The sequence below is a fragment of the Rhinopithecus roxellana genome, chromosome 12 (assembly GCF_007565055.1).
Source record: "Rhinopithecus roxellana isolate Shanxi Qingling chromosome 12, ASM756505v1, whole genome shotgun sequence".
Classification (NCBI taxonomy): Eukaryota; Metazoa; Chordata; class Mammalia; order Primates; family Cercopithecidae; genus Rhinopithecus; species Rhinopithecus roxellana.
The window spans coordinates 55,170,308-55,193,363 of record NC_044560.1 but is presented as its reverse complement, the minus strand read 5'-3'; the positions used below and the strand labels follow the sequence as shown (position 1 = coordinate 55,193,363).

Below are 23,056 nucleotides of genomic sequence, written 5' to 3'. Positions count from 1 at the left end.
ACATAAAAAGGGGGTGAATGTTTGGGGTGATAGATGTCCCAATTGCCCCAATTCAATCATTACACATTGTATGTATGTATCAAAATACCACATGTGCTCCAAAAATATGTACAACTATTATGTATCAATTTTTAAAAAGAAATAAACTAGTTTCTGAGCCTGGGCAACACAGTGAAACTCCACTACTACAAAACATACAACATCATCTGGGCATGGTAGCGCGAGTCTGTAGTCCCAGCTACTCTAGAGGCTGAGGTGGGAGGATCACTTGAGCCCGGAAGGTCCAGGCTGCAGTGAGCCAAGATCATGCCACCGCACTCCAGCCTGGGTAACAAAACAAGACCTCATCTCAAAAGAAAAAGTTTCTGGCACACAGTAGGTACTCAGTAAAAATACACTAAATGACTAAAAGGAAAAAACAAAAATCACTTTTTTATAAAATAAATTTTTATTTATACTTTTTTTATAAAATAAATAAAAATAATTTACTGAATGACTGAAAGGAAAAAGAAAAAGAGAACTAAATCCTCATCTACCGTAATAGGAAGCCAGTAGACAGTAAGTATACTTGATCCAGGAACAGGAGCAGAAATCCTATTTAGGGTGGCCTAATCCCAGCTCCACCACTCACCAGCTGCGTAACCCTGGACTAATTCCTTTCCTCTTCCACATTTATTTCTTCATCTGTAAATCGGGGAGAGTAAGAGTAACTCCTTCCTAGGGCTGCTGGGAGAATGAAAGGAATGATATTTGTAAGGCACCTGAAGCAAGCCTGGACCATAAATGCCACATAAAGTTTAGCTTCCACTGTTTTTATTTTTGTAACTGAGATGTATGGAAGAAAATGCCACACACAAAAATGACTGAGTCGAAGGCAGGGCTGTTGTGCTACCCAGGTCTACACACCTGGTGCCCCTTGGAGGTGGGCACCACGGCAGCCCTGGCCGAAGGCAGCTGCCTCTCTGGAGTGTGACGGTGGAGGAGGGGCTCTCTTTAAAGCCTTATTTTATTAGGTGATTTTAAAAACATGTTTGGCATTATTTCGCTAAAAATAAAAGTTTATTTTTAGAATGTTAATAAAACAAGCTCCCACAAATAGTAATAACAACAAATGATGGGACGTGGTGAACGACAAAAAGAAAGCAATGAGGGAAAAGACAAAATAAAATCTTGGAAATATGACATAAAATTCAACTTTTTATTTCAAAATCATCATAAAAAACGTATTAAGACAGCAGACTCATAAAAATATTAGTAGCAAATATGATGAACAAAGGCATTAACATCCTTAATGACAGCACTTTAAAAATGCCAATTCTTAAATTTTATAAGTAAAATATTCAGATGCCCAACATAAACACCAACTTGCAAAAGAGGAGATAAGAACTCTGAATCAACACACAATATCTATTTGACTATACTAATAACTTTATGATAAAGAAACCAGATTTCAATACCATCTTCAAATTAGGAAAATGCTGAAACACTGGTAAAGATACAGTTCTCTGAGACAGCAATGCCTGCAGTTGTGAAAATCAGTGTACCCTTCCCAAAGAACTATGTGGTAATATGTGTTAAATGTTACTACCCTGTAGCCTAGTAATTTCCACTTCTAGGAATCTATCCTACAAAAATAATCAGAAACGCAAATGAAGATTACTACATAAAGATATTCACTGCAGCATTAGCTTTACTGCGGGAAAGCTGAAAATTCTGAACTATTATGCACATGCAAGTAATATATATACATATTTGTTTGTATTCACATAAACTATCTCTGAGAGGCCAGACAAAAGACAGAAGAGGAAGGCTCTCCCTAAGAACCCTTTTTGGGCCTTCCAAATTTTGGATCATTTTAATGTATCATCTATTCAAAATACTTCAATGAATTTAATAAAACATAATATGCGGGCCAGGTGTGGTGCCTCACTCCTATAATCCCAACACTTTAGGAAGCCGAAGTGGGAGTATTGCTTGAACCCAGGAATTCAAGTCCAGCCTGGGCAACATGGTAAAACCCTGTCTCTACCAAAAAAATTAGCCAGGCATGGTGGTGTGTGCCTGCAGTCCCAGCTACTGGAAGGCTGAGGAGGGAAATTGCCTGAGCCTGAGGAAGTGGAGGCTACAGTGAGCTGTGATTGGGCCACTGCACTCCACCCTGGGCGACAGTGAGACCCCATCTCAAAAAAAAAAAAAAATGTAGGCCAGGTGCAGTGGCTCAGGCCTGTAATCCCAGCACTTTGGGAGGCTGAGGCGGGTGGATCGCCTGAGGTCAGGAGTCTGAGACCAGCCTGCCCAACATGGTGAAACCCCATGTCTACTCAAAATACAAAAATTAGCTGGGCATGGTGGCACATGCCTGTAATCCCAACTACTAGGGAGGCTGAGGTGGGAGAATCACTTGAACCTGGGAGGTGGAGGCTACAATGAGCCAAGATTGTGACGCTGTACTCCAGCCTGGGCGACAGAGTGAGAGTCTGTCTCAAAAAAAGAAAAAAAAAAAAAGTAATATGTTTCTGAATCTTTACAAAGAATGTTAATAACATAGAAAAGGTTTATTATGTTCAATGTTAAGTTTATTATTTATTTATTTATTTACTTTTTTTTTTTTTTTTGAGACAGTCTCACTCTGTCATCTAGGCTGGAGTGCAGTGGCTTGATCTCAGCTCACTGCAACCTCCACCTCCCATGTTCTTCAAGCAATTCTCCTGCCTCAGTCTCTCAAGTAGCTGGGATTATAGGTGTGTGCCACCCTGCCCATCTAATTTTTGTATTTTTGGTAGAGACAGTGTTCACCATGTTGGCCAGGCTAGTCTCGAACTCCTGACCTCAGGTGATCCGCCCGCCTTGGCCTCCCAAAGTGCTAGGATTACAGGGGTGAGCCACCACTCCTGGCCTTAAATTTAAATGTAAGTATTAAGACTATATTCAGAATGATCTCAATGATATAAAACTATATTAATACACAGACAAGCACAGAAAAAAGACTGAAAAGAAACCTACCAAAATGTAAACAGTAGTCATTACTGGGGCTGAGATTCTGAGCAAGTATTATTTCCATCTTTCCATGTTTCTATAGTTTCCTAAGTTTCTACAGTAGGTATATAGTACTTACATGAGTGGAACAAATAAAGAGTATTAAATTAAATTACCTTTAAATGGTCAATCACTTCACAAAGAAGGACTAGGAGTAAAAACTAAGTAATTTCTTAAAAGTCAGGAACCTACAAGAATAAACCAATATTCCGCCATTCCCGTTTAAGCTGCTGCTCAGGGCACTGTCAGCATGTTTCCAGTTCCAGGGATGAGCTGGCTCAGGGCTACCCACTAAGCAACCAGCACTAAGGAACCTGGTCTGGCCACTCAAATGCCACCTCTCATGGAAGACTGCCCTGATCTCTCTTGTCAGTGCTGTCTTATGAACACTCTGAGAATAGGACAGATCCTAGGACCCACATGTGTATCTCCAACAGGAGGCAGGCCTGGTAGCCAGCATGCCAGCCCCATCTCAACACGTCTATGGCCATCTGCCCACCCTCTCAAGCGGATGCTCCCCAAGGTAGAGGCCAAGGATGTTAGAGACTCTAGCATGTGATAAGAGTGTCAGGAAACAGGTGAGGAACAAATGAATACATTAAAGAATGATATTTTAGACTAACACTGTCCAACAGAACTTTCTGTGATGGAAGAAATGCTCTATATTTGCACTTTCCAATATGGTAGCTACTAGCTAGCCATGTGTCTACTGAGCACCTAAAATGTAGCTAGTATGAATGGGAAACTAAATTTTTAATTTTATTTAATTGTAATTCATCTAAATAGCCATAGTGTTCTTGTGGAAAAGCAAACATCACAAGGTAGTTTTAAGATTAAACAAGATCTTTTTCCTCTTCCCGCCATCTTGACTCCTGTGGAGGCCTGCTGGGAACGGCACTTCTAAAAGGAACTATGTCTGGAAGGCTGTGGTCCAAGGCCGTTTTTGCCGGCTATAAGCGGGGTCTCCGGAACCAAAGGGAGCACACAGCTCTTCTTAAAATTGAAGGTGTTTATGCCCGAGATGAAAGAGAATTCTATCTGGGCAAGAGATGCGCTCACGTATACAAAGCAAAGAACAACACAGTGACTCCAGGCGGCAAACCAAATAAAACCAGAGTCATCTGGGGAAAGGTAACTCGGGCCCATGGAAACAGTGGCATGGTTCGTGCCAAATTCCCAAGCAATCTTCCTGCGAAGGCCATTGGACACAGAATCTGAGTGATGCTGTACCCCTCAATGATTTAAACTAACGAAAAATCAATAAATAAACGTGGATTTGTGCTCTTGTATTTTTGTTAAGTGGATTAAAGAACTTATTACCTTAAAAAAAAACACAAGATCTTTTATTTTATTTTTAGAGATAAGGTCTTGCTCTGTCACCCAGGCTGGAGTACAGTGGCTTGATTACAGTTCACTGCTTCATTGCATCCTTGAACTTCTGGGCTCAAGTGATCCTCCCCGTCAGCCTCCCAAGTAACTGAGACTACAGGTGCATACCATCAACCCAGCTAATTTTTAAATTTTAAAAGTAGAGACAGAGTATCACTATGTTACCCAGGCTGGTCTTGAACTCCTGGCTTCAAGCAATCCTCCTGCTTCAGCCTCACCAGTAGCTGGGACTACAGGTGCATGGCTGTTAAGATGATTCATTTTTAAAAAGATGATTGGTCCAGTGCCTAACAGTGCTCAATTGATCACTGTAGGATAATGGAAAAAAAAAAAATGAGGAGTAGAAAGGGGAATAGGAGGAGGAGGATCCCCAACAGCCCCACCTGCTCAGCCAACATTAAGCACTGGGAATTTACTTGTCTCCACCCCACCCCAGCAAATATTTCTTCCGTATTTTGAGTGCATAGCAGCCAGAGCCATGGAGAGTGGGAATGGGAAGAGTAGGGAGGGAGAGGTATGAGGCTGAGACAGGAGAGACCCTGCAGACTTGCTGAAAGAGGAAAGCTATTGGCCTGTATTGCCTGAAACAATGAGTAGGTATTCACTCCAAGAAGAAAGCTTAAGCCACCAGAATCAGCAACAGGTGGAAGAAAAGGGCTGCCCAAGGCAGTCCTCATGCCCAGGATTTAACACTCTGTGTCCACCACTGTCCTCTAGAGGACTGGTCTGCAAACTCAAGTTCTAACCTGTCCTCAGAGTTCCCAACTGTTAGCCACCTAGAGAGCCCTTTCCCACCCTACCTCACTGATTCTCACGCTAGCCTGGCGAGGCGAGCGAGCACCTATTTCCATTCCATAACTCAGCAGACCAAGGCTTGGTGAGATTGTCTGAGGTCATGAGGCTGACTGGCTGGAGAACTGGAGTCTGCCTAGGACAGACAGCAAATGATAAGGTGGTAATGCCGCACAGAGGCCTGGAGACCCGGCCAGCCTGAAGGGGGAACCTGCAAACACCCCCCTCCAGGCTGCCAGCTCCGAGGAGGCAAGGACTCCATCTGTTGGTTCTCCATGGTATCCTAGGGCAGAACCCAACACTGGAAGTAGAGCGGGTATCCAATAAATATGGATGAACCAACCAACCACCAGCCAAACACAGGTACAAGCCATTGCAGTGTTCAGGCTAATTCTACATACTTCATCCCATCTGCCCCTAACAATTGGCCAGACAGGGATCATTCTCCCATTTTAAAATGGGGAACTGAGGCTCAAAAATTGAGAGCCACTCTGGGTTGTTGTACTGAAAATCTGCTTCGAGAACTTCCCAAGAAGCCCCGCCTTGACTGGAGAGAGGCAGATTCATTCTGCCAGGGTCCTGTGTTCTTTCTATTCTTTGCTCTATCCTCTATCAGCAAGTCAGAGATGAGTTCGCGACATACCCTGTCTCCAAGAAGCCCACAGATTCATGGGGAAGGGAAAAATGAATGCAAGCATCTGGAACACCTTACTCTTTCATGAGAGAAAAATGACAAATGGCAGTCAGATAATGAAGGAGGGACAGGTTAATTCTGGCTGGAGGAGGAAGTTTTTGACTGTGATGAGTGGGTAATTGAGTGGGTAACATTGGACCCAAGGCCTTAATGAAAGGTCCAATAGGTGGCAAGGTGTGGAGAAGGGGCGGGTGGGCCGGCAGCTGACACCTACCAGCCCTAGAACTCCGGACACATCATTTAGCCTCTCTGGGCCTCAGCTTTCTCAACTGTAAAATAAGGATGCTAACACCCACTGGGCAAGGAGTGAATGTAGAAAGAATTAAATGGCCTCGTGGGACATCTACTCACAGCAGGACTCAACAGATTCCTGTTAGGGAAGCCGCTACATTACTGCAGGGCCAGGCAGGCATGGGGACGTGGGTTCGGAACAGGGTAGTCCTGGCATCACAGGTTTTAAGAGGAAGAATCAAGGCAATTCCTCTGGATATTGGAGTCTGACAGCAACTCCCAGCCCAATAAACCAGGGAAGAGGTGGGGGTGTGCCTCCAGATCCACCCCACAGACAACCCCCATCCTACTGGACACCACAGGCTGACTAAGCATCTTAGACTGACCCAGAGCCTGGACCTGTCAGAGAGATGCACTGAGGCAGCCCACACCCTCCTGCTTCCCCAACCTTCCCCAGCCCTAGGGAAACCAGCACGCCCACCAGCCAGACCTGCATCCTCCATCTCTGCAGCTCAAGCCTCAGTTTGACCCCAAAGTCCTTATTCTTGGAATTACACCAAAAAATAATTAAAAAGCAGGGTCTGGGAATAGAGTACTACAGTGTAGAGGAGAAACAACATCAGACAGTCACACCTGGGACCTAGCCCAGCTCTCCACTCACAAAGACCAACAACCACAGCTCACCTCTGGGACACACCTGCTGTGCACCAGCCCCTGAGCTATGTGTTCTATAGACACTCATCTTAATCCCCCTAGCAACCCATGAGACAGGAACCATCTCCACTTTTCAAATGAGGAAGACTGAGGCTCAGAGTTCCACAAATTCGCCTAAGGCCTAGCAGGTGAGGTAGTCAGGATCCAAACTCAGTTCTGACTCTAAAAGCCATGTGGTCACCTTCGCATAAGTAACATGGCCTCTCTGAACCTTAGTCTTCCCATCTACCTAAAGGGGGCTTGAACTAATAATATGATTTCTGGAAAGCTTTACAGTTTACAAAGCCCACAATGGTACCCAGAGAAGGGCCATGAGACCAATACATCCCCCAGGGCCTCTAAGCCTGTCCTGGAGTGGAGATCTTGGGTGTGGACAGCAATCATCACCCCAGCAGGGTCACCAAGAGCTACCATCCTCTGGCTCCCAGCTCTCAATTCCAACATTTGGTCTAAGGTTCCTCTTCATCTTAGAGAAATCTGGGTAAGACGAGTAGCAACCAGTCATAGCTGCTCTTTAAGCCACAAGATGAGATGTATGTCACAGTACTTGGGGCTTTGTCTAAAAGGGAGGATGAGCATGTGACAGAAAGTGCCAATCCTGGCCAAGAGGCCAACGGCCAGTCACTGTAGGACAGTCATCAGGCCCCAAGCTCCTCCACCTGACCCGGCCGCTCCAAAAGCTTGCAACCAAAGAGCCTGCAAGCCCTGAAGCCAATCCTTCCCAGAGGGAGGGGAAAGGGAGGCCCAGCTGGGTGAGGAGACTCTCCCAGGGTCACTAGCAATCAAGGGGCAGACCTTATTTTGAAGAGCCTCAAGACAGTGTTGGAAAGAGAACATGATGGTATCTGCATGTGAGAACTCATGTAGCATTTACTGGCATCTCAGCACTATAAGACAGGGCAAGGAAAAAAAAGAAATTTACTGGCATCTCACATGTGTTGAGAGCTTACCATACATTCAACCTTGCAGGAAAACGAGAACATCAAACACAGCTCCTCCTTTACAGGCTACAGTCTCCTTGAGGGCAAAGACTGGGCTGTACTTCATTCCCAAACTTCCCGGACACTCACTTGGAGCCAGCCCTGTGCTGGCCATACAGGGTCAAGGATAATGACACTCTGCCCCTGTCTTCAAGGACACATAAGTAAATAGGAAATTGCCATAGAGTATGAGCAGAGCTATGGCAAAAGAAAGGGAAGACTTCGAAGAGGAGGTGGCATTTGAGCTGGGCCTTAAAGAATCAGTAGAGTCGGCCGGGCGCGGTGGCTCACGCTTGTAATCCCAGCACTTTGGGAGGACAAGGCGGGCGGATCATGAGGTCAAGAGGTCGAGACCATCCTGGCTAACACAGTGAAACCCCGTCTCTACTAAAAATACAAAAAATTAGCCAGGCGAGGTGGCGGGCACCGATAGTCCCAGCTACTCGGGAGGCTGAGGCAGGAGAATGGCGTGAACCCGGGAGGTGGAGCTTGCAGTGAGCCGAGATCGCACCACTGCACTCCAGCCTGGGCGACAGAGCGAGACTCCCTCTCAAAAAAAAAAAAAAAAAAAAAGAATCAGTAGGGTCAATCTGGTGGAATGGAAGGGAGGGAAAGCCCTTCCTAGAGGTTCTGTTTACCATTTACATAGTAGTCATAACAATAATAATTATTATAATCCCAAGATTAATTGAGCATTTACCATATGCCAGTCTGTTTTTAAGCACATATACATGTGTTAACACATTCCACCCTCACAACAGCCTTTGGAGGTCATTACTATTATTATCCTCATGTCACAGATAAGAAAATTGAGACCCAAAAAGCTCCCTAACTTGCCAAGGTCCCCAAGTTAGTACACAGAGCCAGGATTCAAACCTAGTGGACTGGTTCCACAACCACGCCCTCAATCAGCACTCTACACACTTCTCAGATACAAACTTCATGCCAGACTTTGTGCTGGACACAAGAATACAAAGATGAATCTTTGAATATTATCTATTTTTCCACTTGTTCCAAAAATGATTTAAGGAGGCACAAAGATGAATAAAAAGAAGCCCACAGATTATAAGGAAAGAAGGACAGGTAAAGAGTAAATTCCAGGTCTGAGGCTGCATAAGGAAAACTCTGCTGCCATGAGCAGACATCAGCAAGAGATGGAACTGGCCCTGCAAGAAGGCCTTGAATGCCAGATCAAAGGGCTCAGATTTTTCCCATTGGCCAGCTGGCTGTCAATCTACATGCCAAGTGTAATTTCACAGAAGATCTTGAAAGCATGTACCAAGAACTATCTGTAGGACAAATTGATGTCTCTACAAATGTGTGTAGATGATGTGGTAGATAAAGTACATATCTATTTAAAAGAGTTCTTTAAATTAGCAGTTACCTAAATCTCATTAGGTATCTTCTGCTTCAAGAGATACTAAAAGTATAGCTGCTATCACGTGGACAGTGGAAAGATTTTTGTCCTTATATTTAGAACTTTTGGATATCCCTGCTGTCAGGGATGGGAAGTAACGCAAAGGTTTTAAGCGAGAAGTTCTAAGGACTTGAGGTCTGGGATTTTTGCTCCGCATCCACCCATGGACCCCTCCTCACCAAGCCGCCCGATCTGTTTGAAATCATCTGTTTGAAGGCCCAAAGAAGAGCCTGCCCCAGCAAGAAGCCCTAGCACGAAGATATTCTCACAAAGAGCGCTACGTAAGTACAAATGACTGTTTGATCAATCATTTGGCCTCAGCATGGGATTTGGTTAGAATTAAAGCCATCTGGCTGGTGGGGGGGGGGACAGGGGGAGGAGACAAGCAGGCGGGAAAAAGACTCACCCCCTCCCCCAAAAAGCATTGTTAAAATATAACAGGGAAAAACAGTAAAGTTCCTGCTGTTATTTCAGCCTAAGCCACTTAATCCATCAGCACATAAAGCAACTTATTTTATGACCTTTTCCCTTTAAAAAATAAATCAGAAGACGATGCCTTGAATTCAGATATCTCTGAAGCACACTACTCATCCCTCACAGTTAAATATCCTGTTTCATAAACCTTCTTCAAGATACTTGAAACTGCAGATCACTAAATGCCTTGCTTTAGGCATCTGACATTCCAGAGAATTAATATTTAAACTTATTATAGGAAAAAAGAATTGCGTTTGGTTGAAGCATGAAATATTTAATAGTGTCTCCAAATTAGAAACCCTATTTTGTTTCACGCTGGAAATGCCAATGTTATTACCTGGGCTTTGCACTCCAATAAGATAAAATGCAAAGGCAGTCTTGAGATGAAACACACAATTACAGCCGTTTTCTCCAGAGAGATGGGGAGTGAGACAGGTTTGGGGAGTGGACGTGATTGAGTTTCATTTTTACGATACGCTTAAAATTCTATTATCATTCTCTGCCTTGAGGGTTGGACTTGAGATTGCTGAAACTACTTAACCACCGAAAACGGTGTCAAAATCAGTGGCTCTGCGGAGGCCTATTCTCAGGCTCTTTAAACCATCGCCTTGGAATGAGCTCGCTGACGAGGAAAACTCCGTAACTTTCTCTCCTCGCTAGGACAAAAGTATTCAGTGGTTTAGGATAAAAATTAAGCTTCAATTGACACAGTGGATCCTGGCAGCCTCCGCCGGCACGTGTAATTTATTTACAGGGCTGGAAAGTCGGCAAAATACATCATCAACTCTTACACAAACTTCTACTAGGTATTAAATACCCAACCCTCTGAGAAGTAATTCATATAGTCCAGCAGCGTTCCAAAATAAATCCAATCTCCAGCCCTCCGGAGAGCTTAAAACAGCAAATGGGCTCTGTATTTTTCAAGTCAGGTTTATAGTACTCCCTGGTTTCTTGCTAAAGCCTGATTTCTAGCAAACCCGTTATTTAAAAACAAAGGTAACATCTAAAAGAGTAATCTGGTTACTAAAAAGACACAAATAGGAACAGGCTGGGCTGTATGGCAGGCAGGGCCATCCCTCGTACTTCATTCACTCCCCTTCAGACACGGCGGCACGAAGGAAGGCAAAAACTCCTCGGACCACAACGGCTTCTGCAAGTCCATCTTTAGAATCAGTATGACTCCCTGCGAATGTACACATTCTCATGAATGCACGTGCGAATGTACACATTCTCATGAACGCACGTGCAAGGCCACAGATGCGACCAGCCGTGGGATCTTTACCTTCCATAGGGGTTCATCTAGCTCATTCATCATTTGACACAAAAGACTCATTTCTCACCAGCAAACTCTCAAGTTCACTCTGATCCCCAGCCTATTCTCCCTCCCAAGCCCTACTTCATCCCACCAAGTGTTTAACAAGAAATAATTGTTTAATAGATCCCTGACCCAACATGCTCAGGGAAGCACGTATTCTACAACCAGGCATGGTGGGGATCTTGAGGAATTCTCATCCAACAGATGTCTTTGAAAGCTGTAGAGGGGAGACTACGACCGGGGCCTTGGCAAGGAATCTTCCCAAATGGCAAGAAAGACTCAAACTGGGACTATTACCTGCAATAACCAGTCAGGATGGGAGTTGCCACTGCTTCTGAGAAGCAGCCCCTCCTAGGGGCCCCCTCCATGGCCTCAGAGAGTCCTTTTCCAGACCCCAGATTCCTGAGGATCCTGAGTCACTGGGAACATTCTCCTTTCCCTAGTTCCAAAGCGGGAGAGGAGCAGTGCCCTACGGAGGCAGTGTCCCCTGTAAGTCACACCTCAGCCTGTTAGCTGAGACTGAGAAAGGGCTGCTCTGGGATGTGGCTGTCTGGGCCCCCTGCAGCCTCCTGCTGCCTTCCTCCAGGCTTGGGGGACACTCAGCTCTCTAGAGCCACATCCTCTCCTTCCCAGTCACCTGGGTTTAAGAAGCTGGTCCTGGAGAGTGGTGTATTCTCAGAGGCAAGTACTGGCTCTGCTGTCAGACAGACCTGGGTTCAAATTCCAGGCTCTACTGCTTACTACATGCACAACCTTGGACAAAGCACTTTGCCTTTCCAAGCCTCAGTACCCCCATCTTTACAATTAGAACAGTGCCTCCTTTCCTCCTAGGGCTATTGGGCATAATTAAATGTGATCACGTCTCTAAAGCATCTCACCTGGCACAGAGCAGCCGCTCACTAAAGGTTAGTTGACCTCCCTCTTCCCCATCCCTTCTGTGTTCATCTTTAGCAGTCGAGAGTTCAAGTGTGTAACCTGGTCTGAGACAAAAGTGGACTCTTCCTACACCCCAGATCCTTCCAAACCTTCCCAGCCCAGTTAGTGTGGAATCCCGAGTATCAGCAGGCAGGGACTATGGATCATCCAACTGAACTGCTCCCCATTTTACAGATGGGAAAACCAAGGCTCAAAGCACAGGGCATGGCCCACTAGCAAAGATGCTACACAATGGCTCATGTGTTAGCTCCAGGCAGGCCCAACCATAACCACCAAATAAATTCAGGCCATCCAGGAAATGTATTATTCAGTTCACGGACTGAAGGTCTCATCTCAGCGCATCTGACTCAGATGCTGACTTTAAAAACACAGCTCGTAATGCTAACACAATCCACCTCCATCCACCAGAAACCTACTGAAGGAATAACCCTTTGGAGTTTAAGGGGAAGAAGGGAAAAAGAAGAAAACAGATGCTTTAAGTGACTTTCAACTCTGAGACCACTGGGTTAGGGTTGTATTCTCTCCTCCCAGCCCAACCTTCTGCTTTCCTTCAGTTTCTTATAAATATGGCTGTGGGAGACCAACAAAGTAGCCACAAAACTACTTTTCCCCTGTCTTTTCTGCTTTCCTTACTCAGTAACTCAGCTGTCAGTCCCTGGACTTTGCTTCCAATGCTGAAAGCGTTTGCTTTTTTTTTTTTTTTTTTTTTTTTATTGTAAACTATTAATTTGGGCAGCGGCTCTTGATAAACAAGAAGTCCATTTTTAAACTGCTAGAATCATTAGCACAGTGAAGGCGAACAGCACAAATATTTCAGGAGTTTGGTCTTTTTTCCTGGCCCTGGTATTACAGCTGTGCTTTCTGCATAATGCAGTCCAAGTTTTCAAAGCCCACTGCAGACTTTGTTTCATTTCTTCTTCCCCTTGAACTGAATGTCTTTGTTTCTTTAAATACAAAAATAAACTACCCCCTACGAAAAGAAACCACACAATTCTCTAGGTCCAAAGTAATTGCAACTGAAATCTATATTAGAAAAAAAAAATTAACAAACCACCCATTATCATTTAACTTTGAATGTAACCGTATATGTAAGGTGAGGTTGCTGAAATACTACCATATCGTGTTGAAAACAGAGAATTCTTTTCCAAGACAATTGAGAGAAGGAAGGGAAATTATCCTCAGCGATAGTCACTGGTCAGCTTCCCAATAAAGTTTATTTGTTTGTTGTTTTTTCCCCTAATCCTATCCAAAACAGATTGAAAACCCTGTCCCAAACTTTAGTTTCTCCCCTCTTCCAGGATGCTGGCCAAACTCCACAAAATAAAACCAAACAAAATGATGATAATTATGCAACATTCAGAACAAAGAACATAATATATTTTTTTAAGTGATTCATTGTGCACTTATGCCTGTAATGGGATTTTAACGCACTGTAAAATAAGTGTGCTGGCTCACTAAGCTTCTCATGCAAATGAAACCCAGGGAGATGAGTAACTCTGAGATGGGGTTCGTTTTGTTTTTTTTTTTTTTTCCAGAAAAAGGATGAAGAAAAATCATAGCATATAAAGAAATTGACATTTTTTAATCACAGTCGGAGCAACATAGACTATCGATGTGATTCTACAGCTCTGAAGCTCTGTAGACCTCAGTCCAGCTAAGCACGCTACAGGTAAACTACTGAGAAACAACGAAGCCTAAATTAAATGACGATCTCATGTGATGGTCCCCTTGCCATTTTGCCCACAAAGTCCTAGTTTCTAGAGAGCTTGAGAGGCAGGAAGGATAAAGGAATTCTAGCCGCCCGAGATTCTTAGGGAATCTTTGGGAATTATATTTCCGCTACACGTCTATAAAAGATTTGTCGGATACATAACTCTTACGACTGTAGACGCAACATGTTCCTATCTCATTTTTTACCCACACACATACTTGTGTCTCTTTGTCTCACTGAAGCTGACATTTGGTCAGCAGGTTTTTCTCTCCCTTATTTGAAACTTCAAGCACTGAAAAAATTTGGATCTGATTATTTCCGGATCACAGGACCAGCACTTTAAAATGGATGAAATGCAAGCAAATTGCCCACCAGAGCAGGAGTGGGGGAATGCTTTAAAAATCACTCATACCTTTCTATTAGGGATGTGCTAGCCTTTCCAAAGCCTCCCCGGAACATCACAGGAGCTTCTCATTCAGATGAAGAAATTCGACCAGGTGGTACCACCAAAACATCATGACTTACTGTTCACCACCCCCACCCCCTGAGTCCATGCACACAATCTACAATTCCTTTTTTTTTTTCCAAGTTACAAGACTGACTGCTTTTTGGCATTGACAGCCATGATGGCTGTTTTTATAACGGCGGGGTTCACATTTGTCGTGATCAACCTCCTTTTTATTGCAAGGATGCATCCAGTCTCAGTACACAGTGAAAGGGCCCAGTGAGTCACTGTCAATTAAATAGTGACCTCATTATCTGGTTTGGTGTGGGAACAGCAACTCTGGACAAATGGAATCATGTGGTAAACTATAAAATTTTCTAACTATGGCATAGATACTAGTTACCAATTCCCAAAGATGTGAGACAGTAGAAATACCAAAAGCAAAAGACATTTTTTAATTCTCTGGGAACGTTCAGAAAGCCTTCGTGTGAATGCCAGCTCTCGGCCGCCAACACACACATGTAGAAGGTACAAGTTGTGGAACCAGAATAAAATATTTGCAGCTAGAAGCTTGGAAACTACCACCTACTGTCTGCAGCTTTGAGCAAATCCCTGAACCTTAATGTCTGCATCTATAAAATGGGAATCACATTAATAACAGCCAGTATCTGCCTAGCACTTTACAGACTTCTACATCTGCTCCCTCACAAGTGCCCCCAAGGCAGGCAGAGCCCAGCTGGTGTGAGGGCAGACAAGAGGATGTGTGGGAACACGCTCTGAACACTGTAAAGCACCGTGCACAGAGAACAAGCGTCATCAGGCCATCACCACAAAGCTGTCCGCCTGCATAAAGCCCAGATGTTTACCTTCTTTCCTTGTCAGGACTTACAAAAGCAGAGTGTTGGGTGTTTAATAATAAGAAAGAAAAATGCAGCATCTGGCAATTTGGCTTTTCCAGCTGTTTGGAATCTGGATAAACGGGACTCTGCCATAAACAGATCATGATTCTTATTGTAAATGATGACAATGTTAGTCCATGACGTCACACCATCCCAATGCCTCCCGATTCCAGATCAAATACACAGGCCCCCAACATTTATGGATAAACTACTAGATTCAAGAACTACTAGATTCAAGAACCGGCAGAGCATCTGAAACCTGACCCCAGGCTGAGCCATACTGTCTTCTCTCTGGTCACTGGGCAGCAGTGGCCACAAAAGACCCGAAGCTTGGTACCTCTCCACCTCCCCTGACTAGCACACCACAGTTAGCGCTCTCCACATTCAGCATTTTAAAAATGTAACCTTTCTTCCTTCTCACTCTGTCCCCTTTATCTCAAGTGTCACTGACCCTAGCATGGGCCCTGCACGAATTAATAAAACAACTCTTGTTTTATTTACCCTGCAAGGTAGGCATCATTACCTCTCGTGCAAATGAAAACCCAGAGGTTGAGAATGTGAAACACGTTACAGTAGTAATCCTAAAAATAACCAGGCACTGAGGTGGCCCTTGCACACTCTTTATCACTAATGATCTCATCAGTCTTGCAAATTAAGTCTCAGGGTAAATTTACAAATGAGGGAACCAAAGGCTCAGAAGAGTGAAATTGCTTCCCCCAAGTCCCACAGATCATAGATGGTGGGGTCTCCCAATTCCCAGCACAGTCAATACGTATTTTTCAATTGGCATTTCTGTCTGTTTCCAATAAGCCTGAGAACTTGGAGCTAGACACCAAACAATCAAAGGGTTACATGGTCTGGGGACTATTTCGGTAGGAGTAGGGGCAGCAAGAAGGTGCCATTTCCTTTTTTTTTTTTTTTTTTTTTTTTTTTTTTTTGAGACGGAGTCTCGCTCTGTCGCCCAGGCTGGAGTGCAGTGGCCGGATCTCAGCTCACTGCAAGCTCCGCCTCCCGGGTTTAGGCCATTCTCCTGCCTCAGCCTCCCGAGTAGCTGGGACTACAAGCGCCCGCCACCTCGCCCGGCTAGTTTTTTATATTTTTTTAGTAGAGACGGGGTTTCACCGGGTTAGCCAGGATGGTCTCGATCTCCTGACCTTGTGATCCGCCCGTCTCGGCCTCCCAGAGTGCTGGGATTACAGGCTTGAGCCACCGCGCCCGGCCGAAGGTGCCATTTCCTTGCAGCATTTTTAAGGACGTTGAAGAACTGGGGGGAAGCTGGTTTTGTCTCGGGCCCCTTGGTGGCTGGACTCTGAGGGAAAGCTTGCCTACAGCGACACAGAGGCCAGCAGGGAAAACTCTCCAAGCCCAGGACCCTGAGCCTTCTCTTTCTCCCTAGGCCAGGTTAGGATAGAGCTGTGGCTTCCCTAACCCTTGCCCTACACATACCAAACACTTTCCCACCTTCTGGCCTCAGTTTCCTCACCCTTCAAATGAGTAGGTTATATCCCACCACACCAGCCTTACTGGGAGGCTATGAAGAAAAGCTGTGAAACCTCTTGGGAAAAAAGCTTCACCAGAGAGACCAGCTTAAGGTACAAAGAAAGAGGCTCTTCTTCCCATCCCTTTATTCTCCTCTGCCCTTTCCAAATGTAATCCTGACTTGAAGATCTTTAATTTTGGACATGTTTGGGGGTGTGCATAAAAATAACTGGGGTTGGGGGAATGGAAGTAGGAAGATCAGACACAAAGCACCCAGACGAAAGATCTCACCATAACGTGGAACAAAGGTTATGTTCGGGAGAGTCATTCGCTAGGTCTGCAGAGAACTCGATCTTCAGATGACAGCCACGATGTTTTTAAACACAGAACGTTGCAGGAGGGTATCTATTTAAGGGAGGATTGTGTATGGAGCGGGGCAAGCCAGGGAGCTCCCGGCAGCAAACATTACTCATGTCTCGCTGCACAGCGCTCCTCTCTGGTAAAAGAGACCTCATATGTGTGTATTCCAGCAATAACATTCTGCAGGCATTTCCCGCCCCTCCCCACTGTATCTGTCCTTCTAAAATATTATCTCTATCCGTTGAAAAAGAGGCTGGCATCTAAAACAAAGAGATGGGAAATAGTTCTCTCTTACAAAGTCGAGTGTTTTCTTTAAAAAAGAAAAAAACTGCTTATGTTTATTTCATTTTACTAATCCCTGAACCAGAGAGTTGGCTGTTTTTGATCCACGAGGAGCTCTCAACTCTAAAAGCAGACTGCCTACCTCTTCTGAGTTGTGGGGCTGATGCTAGGAAGTGATGCCTATAACCATAAAACCCAAACTGTTTTTGTCTTCCTTGAAAATCATTTGGAAAGAGAACCAAGAGGTCCCAAATGCCGATAGTCAAACCCCAAAGCCTTGGTTTTCCCTAACGGAAAAAAAAGGGGGAGGACGAGGACACGGCATCTTAACAATTTCTCCAATTCCTGGTTAATTATCTGTCAGCACGAAACTCATAAATAATGACTCAATAATAATTAACTGTGATGAGAAGAGCATGTTCCTGAAAATCCCAGCACCATCTCTGACTTTGAGCCCATAAGCCATACTGGGACCTCCACCTTCCCGTGGCCAGCTTCACTGGGGAACGAAGGGGCTTGCCAAGGAGCTTGTGATCCAAGACTAGGCTGCCGAAGCACCAAGTACAGAAAAGTCATGTTTAAGTTAGGACGTGACCCAGGCTGGATTGCTGATGCAGAAAATTTTCCATCAGGAATCTAGAAATCATCTGGTTAAATTAAATCCTCACTGGACAGATGGGGAAACTGAGGTCCCAAAAGGAGAGTGATCTTGCTAAAGGCCTCTGCGTTTTGTTAGTTAAGGAGACTGAAATACTTCAAACTATGCCTTGAGCTGCTCAGAAACAGATACCAATATATGCGTTGCTATTCGCCCTCATATATAATAAAATTTTGACAAGTTTCTATGCAAGCTTTATCAGAAACATACAGAAGCAAAACTATGTAAGCTGAGAGCTTTCTGCAAACACATTTGCCCAAACGGGGCTGAGTTTAAATTAGATGCTTCGCAAAGCAGGCATACTTTCAGACTGACAAGCTAGTCCCAAACAATAGGAGAGAAACTGAGGAACTCGGAAGAAAGTTCCACCAAGTTCTCCCGAGCACGCGGTGGCGACGCCGGGCAGTCCGAATCTCCACAGGAGCCGCCAGGCACGTTGTCAGGGCCGGACTCACCCTTCCCGGCGGCAGCGGCCTTGGATGGACCGTAGTCTCGGGGGCTCCGGGGCCGGAGGAGGTCGTGGGCGCGCGGTGGCGGCGCGGGAGGCCGGGCTAGCAGGTCCCGCGGGCCCCTGTCCGCGCAGCCGCCGCCACTCACGGTGACCCTGAAGGCCATGTGCGGGCCGAGGCTGGCGTGGCCGCGGCCGGGCCCGGGGGCACCGGGGGCCTCCTTGGGCCTCTTGTCCGAGTGTGCCTCAGCCACCTCGCAATGCATGGCGCCGGGGCGGGGCGCACGGCTGGGGGTCGCGCCGGGCTCCTGGGGAGGGGAGACAGCACAGCGAGTTAGAATGCGGAAAGCGGCCCCCGTCTTGTCCCGGGGCCGAGTTTGAGCAGGTCACTGCCCATTCCGTGGATTCCGCGTCTCTAACATAGGTTAGCGCCACCACACCTAGCCCAATCAGAGGTCAAACCCACCTGATTCCACGCAAAAGCCCCCTCACTCAGGAGTGGTTCGCCCTTCCCTGGCGTGCTGAAGACCCCAGGGCCCCGCGCCCCGGCGCATTACCGCGAGGTCCCACCCAAATCCGCCTCCACCGAAACCAGCCTCCTTTCCACGAATGGTGAAACTGAGGCCTGGAGCGGGTAGCGCGCCTGTTCCCTGTCCCCGTGGAACAGGGAGCCAGCGGCAACGAGGATTCCCAGAGAAGAGCTCGAGCGAAGCCCCAGAGACGGCTCCGACTGGGTCACCGGCTGCGCGCTTAGTCGAGGCTCCGGGACCGAGCTGCGCGCGGAGGCTGCGGACTCGAACCCAAAAGCCCGGGGAAACCCCCAGAGACTCACCCGCGACCACCCGAACCGGGAAAACGCCAGTCCCAGGATGTGCGCTGAATCCAGCGACGCGAACCCATCACGCGCAGCCGGGACACCCACATTCCCATGCGCAGCGGAGGAATCGAGCCTGTCGCGCGCGCAAACCCGCACAGTGGGCAATGCCCACGCGGCCGCCGCCACACACCCGCACACCCGCCGAGGCACGCCCGGAGACAGACACGCGACCCACACTGCCACTGGTCAGACGCTTGGCAGCGCACTACCACACAGTCCCACGCTCTCGCCACACGCGCGTGAGATGGGGGCCGCGCCGGAGCCTCGGCCCTTCAGTCAGGGGCCCCAAACTCTCCGTTCCCCTCCGCACTCCCAGCGCCATCCCCAAGCTGCCGGGGTTCGAGCGTCGCCGGGACGCCAGCCTCGGATCTCGGGCCCCGCACCCGCCCCTCCCTAGGCCGCGGGCCGCGCCCCCTCTCACCTCGCAGCTGCAGCTGCAGATCGCTGGGCGCCGGGCTCGGCTCGCCTCCACTGGCGCCGCAGCCCCCGCAGCCGCCGCCGCCGCCGCGTCCTACGGGGCGGTTCCCCGGAGGACGGGGCCGGGCCCGCGTCTGCCCGACAGCTGCTCTAGCCACTGGCTGGCCGCGGCTGCGCCACCCAGGCCAATCGTGGCGCGAGGGCGGGGCATCCCCCCTGGGGGTCTGGGCGGGGCCCGGCGCGGGGCTGAGCGGAGGGTTTGACAGGCTGCGGCCGGCTGTAGTCCCCGCGGTGTCCGCGCCTCTTGGGCGGCCGAGCTGGGCAGGACCGCGGGGCGGCGCCGCGACGAAAGAAGCTGGGCCTGGGAGTCGGCGGAGTGCGCTGGGCGTGAGGAGCGCCGGGCTCAACCCGGCTCCCTGCCCGCCTCTTCACTAGCCCCGGACAGGATCCTCCCTTCTCCCAGTCGGTTTTCTCCTCCATCAGATGGGAACGGCGCTATCTGCTAACGCGAAGCGCACAGATGCGAAAGTGCTTGAAAAGTTTTCTTGCAGAATCCAACCCGCTCACTGGAGAATTTGCAGAGATTTCACAGCGAGTGGGCAGCAAATCTGGGACCCAAACCCAGGCCTCTCGGCCCACTTTCGTAAGTTTGTTTTTGTGTTTTTCCGCTGGAAAGAGTCCAGGGTTAAAAGGTGTCAGACTCTGAAGTTAAAGATAAAAAATGATGCCTGATCCCAACTAGGAAATATTCCAATTGAGTCTGGGGGAATAGGCCCCCAGCGCTTGGGCTTTCGAGCTCCCAGGAGATCCTTACAGATCTGAGGATTGAGACCCACTCTAGGGGTCCATCCTGTTGCCCTGCCTTCTGGGATCCCCCCACAGACTGCAAGCAGTGTCTCAGGGGGCCCTGCCCAACGTGTAGGAAGAGCACAGGACAAAGAACAGTAAGGCTTCACAGCACCTGGAAGCAATGGCTCAGTTCCCCACTCTGAGCCTGAGTCCTCCCGTGTAAAATGGGAGTGTTCGCCTAGGCCTGGTCTACCTGCCATGGCTACCGAAGGATCCAGCCAAGCCCTGAAATGGTTTCTCCATTTCACCTAGACGCCTCCTGTGCACTGTTTGCTGGTGGCCTGGGCTGGCTCCAAGGGTCCTGACTGGTTTCAAACTCCTTTGAAGTCTGGTCTCTTTGGCCTTGGTCTCAAACTGAAAAATGTATATGGAGCCCCTCTGGACTACACAACATGTCAACTTCATAGCACAGGACTCTGCACAGAATAACTGATCCCAGGCAGCATCCTCAGAATCCTGGAAAACCAGGATTTTAGAATTTCAAAATCATAAAATTGGATTTCTTATAATGTGTTTAAAATAGTATCTAACAATTGGAGTAATAATAGTAAGAAAGACTTTGAGATTTTAGTTAGACCCACTCTCCATTCAGAGGAGCAGGGATGTGACTGGCCTGTGTCAATGCGGTGGGGGGTGGCAGAGCCAGGGGATCCAGGCTTCCTGACTCCAGGCAATGCTCTTCCTCCAGTACCAACCACTCTGCTGCTCACAGGCAGAGGGTGTAAATCAACCATGCCCATAACGTACAGGCCAAGGGTTGTGCCTCACTCAGGGCCTGCAACCCTCCCCCCACCTCCACACACTCTTGTGGAGTCCCAGCTAGTTCTGCTGCCAACAAGCCATTCTAGACGAATGGTAACCTCACTCTGGACCTCAGCTTCCCCCTCCAAAGGCATGAAGTTGGAAGACCTCTGGCCTTTCTAGTTCTGCTCTTCTCTTCAGTAAGGCCAGGATCCAAGTCCTCTGCCCTCCCTCACCCCCACCCCCGCCACACACACACACAACAAGCACTGCCCTGCACATTTAGTTGGGACTCTGAAAACATTTGCTGAATGAGTCACTTAACCAACTGGACCTGAAAGCAAAGGCCCTCCAAATTTCCGAATGAAGAAACAGCTCTTTCCATTATTCTTTTGAGCACTTACCCTGGGCCAGCCCCTATACCTGAGCTAGGGACACAGAAACACAGAACTCGCCCCCTCCCCTTTCCCTCAGAGAGCTCACAGGTCCACCTCACCAAAATAGGTGGGTTTGCGAAGGCTGGCAAAGTGATGAGAAGTTTAATCTGCTCAATAAAACAGACCTCTTCAACACTGTAGATGGCAGGACCCCTTTGGGGATATTCAGAATCTGGTAGATACATGCTTTTTTTTTTTCCTCAAAGGAAACACAAGAAACTGTTAACAGTGGTTAAGGGAATGGAGGACTGAGGGAAGGCCTGCACCTTTCATTTTTATACTTGTCTGAACCGATTTGTATTTTCTAAGTATATATTATCCTCCCTCTCTCTTTTTTTTTTTTTTTTTTTTTTTTTTTTGCTTTTTTGAGACAGAGTCTCATTCTGTTGCCCAGGCTAGAGTGCAGTGGTTCAATCTCAGCTAACTGCAAACTCTGCCTCCCGGATTCAAGTGATTCTTCTGCCTCAGCCTCCTGAGCAACTGGGACTACAGGCACGCACCACCATGCCCAGCTAATTTTTGTATTTTTAGTAGAGACAGGGTTTCACCATATTGGCAAGGCTGGTCTCGAACTCCTGACCTTGTGATCCACCCACCTTGGCCTCCCAAAGTGCTGGGATTACAGGCGTGAACCACCATGCCCAGCCCCTCCCTTTCTTTCAGTAGGGGTTATTTGAGCAGTGGGATTATGTGTTGCATTTTTTTCCTTTATACTTTTGGTATTAAAATAAAACTCAATATTTCAATTGTCAAAAACAAAATAAAGTGAAACAAAGTAAACTGCTTCTCACTTTAGCAGGCTAGACAGTAATGTCTACTTTTTACACTACACTCTCTTCTGCCCTCCCAGTCCCACAGACAGTCTGTCTACCGGATATCTCTATCAGGATCCATCTGCAAAACCGAACATCATTTTTTCATCTCTGACGTTGCTCCTCACTCCTGTGTCCCTACCTGGGTGAACAGCCCCGTGGTCAACTCCCCCAATTCAGAAATCTGAGTCATCCTCAGCCCCTCCGCTCCCATACTCCTATATCTGACTTGTCATAAATTCAACTAACAATCTTCCTCCTCTCCATCCTCACTACTACATTTCTTCCAAGTTCTTCTTGCCTCCATTCTCATCCTCCTCCCAATTAGTGATTTTCCACACTGGTCTCCTTATCGGTCTCTAAAGTATAGATCTGGCTGGGCACAGTGGCTCACACTTGTAATCACAGTACTTTGGGAGGCCAAGACAGAAGGATCATTTGAGGCCAGGAGTTGGAGACCAGACTGGGCAACATAGCAAGACCTTGTCTCTACAAAAAAATAAAATAAAAAATAGTCAGGCATGGTGGCCTGCACCTTAATATCAGCTAATCAAGAAGCTGAGGTGGAGGATCTCTTGAGTCTAGGAGTTTGAGACTGCGGTGAGCTCTGATCATACCACTGTACTCCAGGCTAAGTGACAGAGAGAGACCTTGTCTCTAAAT

The 23,056-nt window shown here is 47.1% G+C and overlaps 1 protein-coding gene and 1 pseudogene across 3 annotated transcripts in view; one reads left to right on the top strand and one right to left on the bottom strand.

The window, feature by feature from the left end:
- Positions 1–19,634, bottom strand: part of GLIS1 (GLIS family zinc finger 1) — a 242,095-nt gene extending 222,461 nt beyond the window's left edge. Inside the window, exons 1-2 of one of the 2 annotated variants that reach the window (XM_030941639.1) lie at positions 19,559–19,634; positions 18,268–18,568 (exon numbers count right to left, since the gene is read on the bottom strand). In XM_030941639.1, coding sequence (XP_030797499.1) covers positions 18,268–18,526 — 259 coding nt within the window. In that variant the 5' untranslated portion in view covers positions 18,527–18,568; positions 19,559–19,634. Of the gene's footprint in view, positions 1–14,101; positions 14,404–18,267; positions 18,569–19,558 lie in introns of those variants that run through there. The other variant, XM_010372302.2, reaches the window with a different exon arrangement.
- Positions 3,903–4,368, top strand: LOC104669345 (annotated as a pseudogene). Its single transcript, XR_004060320.1, has one exon. The product of XR_004060320.1 is annotated as a 60S ribosomal protein L35a pseudogene (transcript).
- Positions 19,635–23,056: the final 3,422 nt, after the last annotated feature.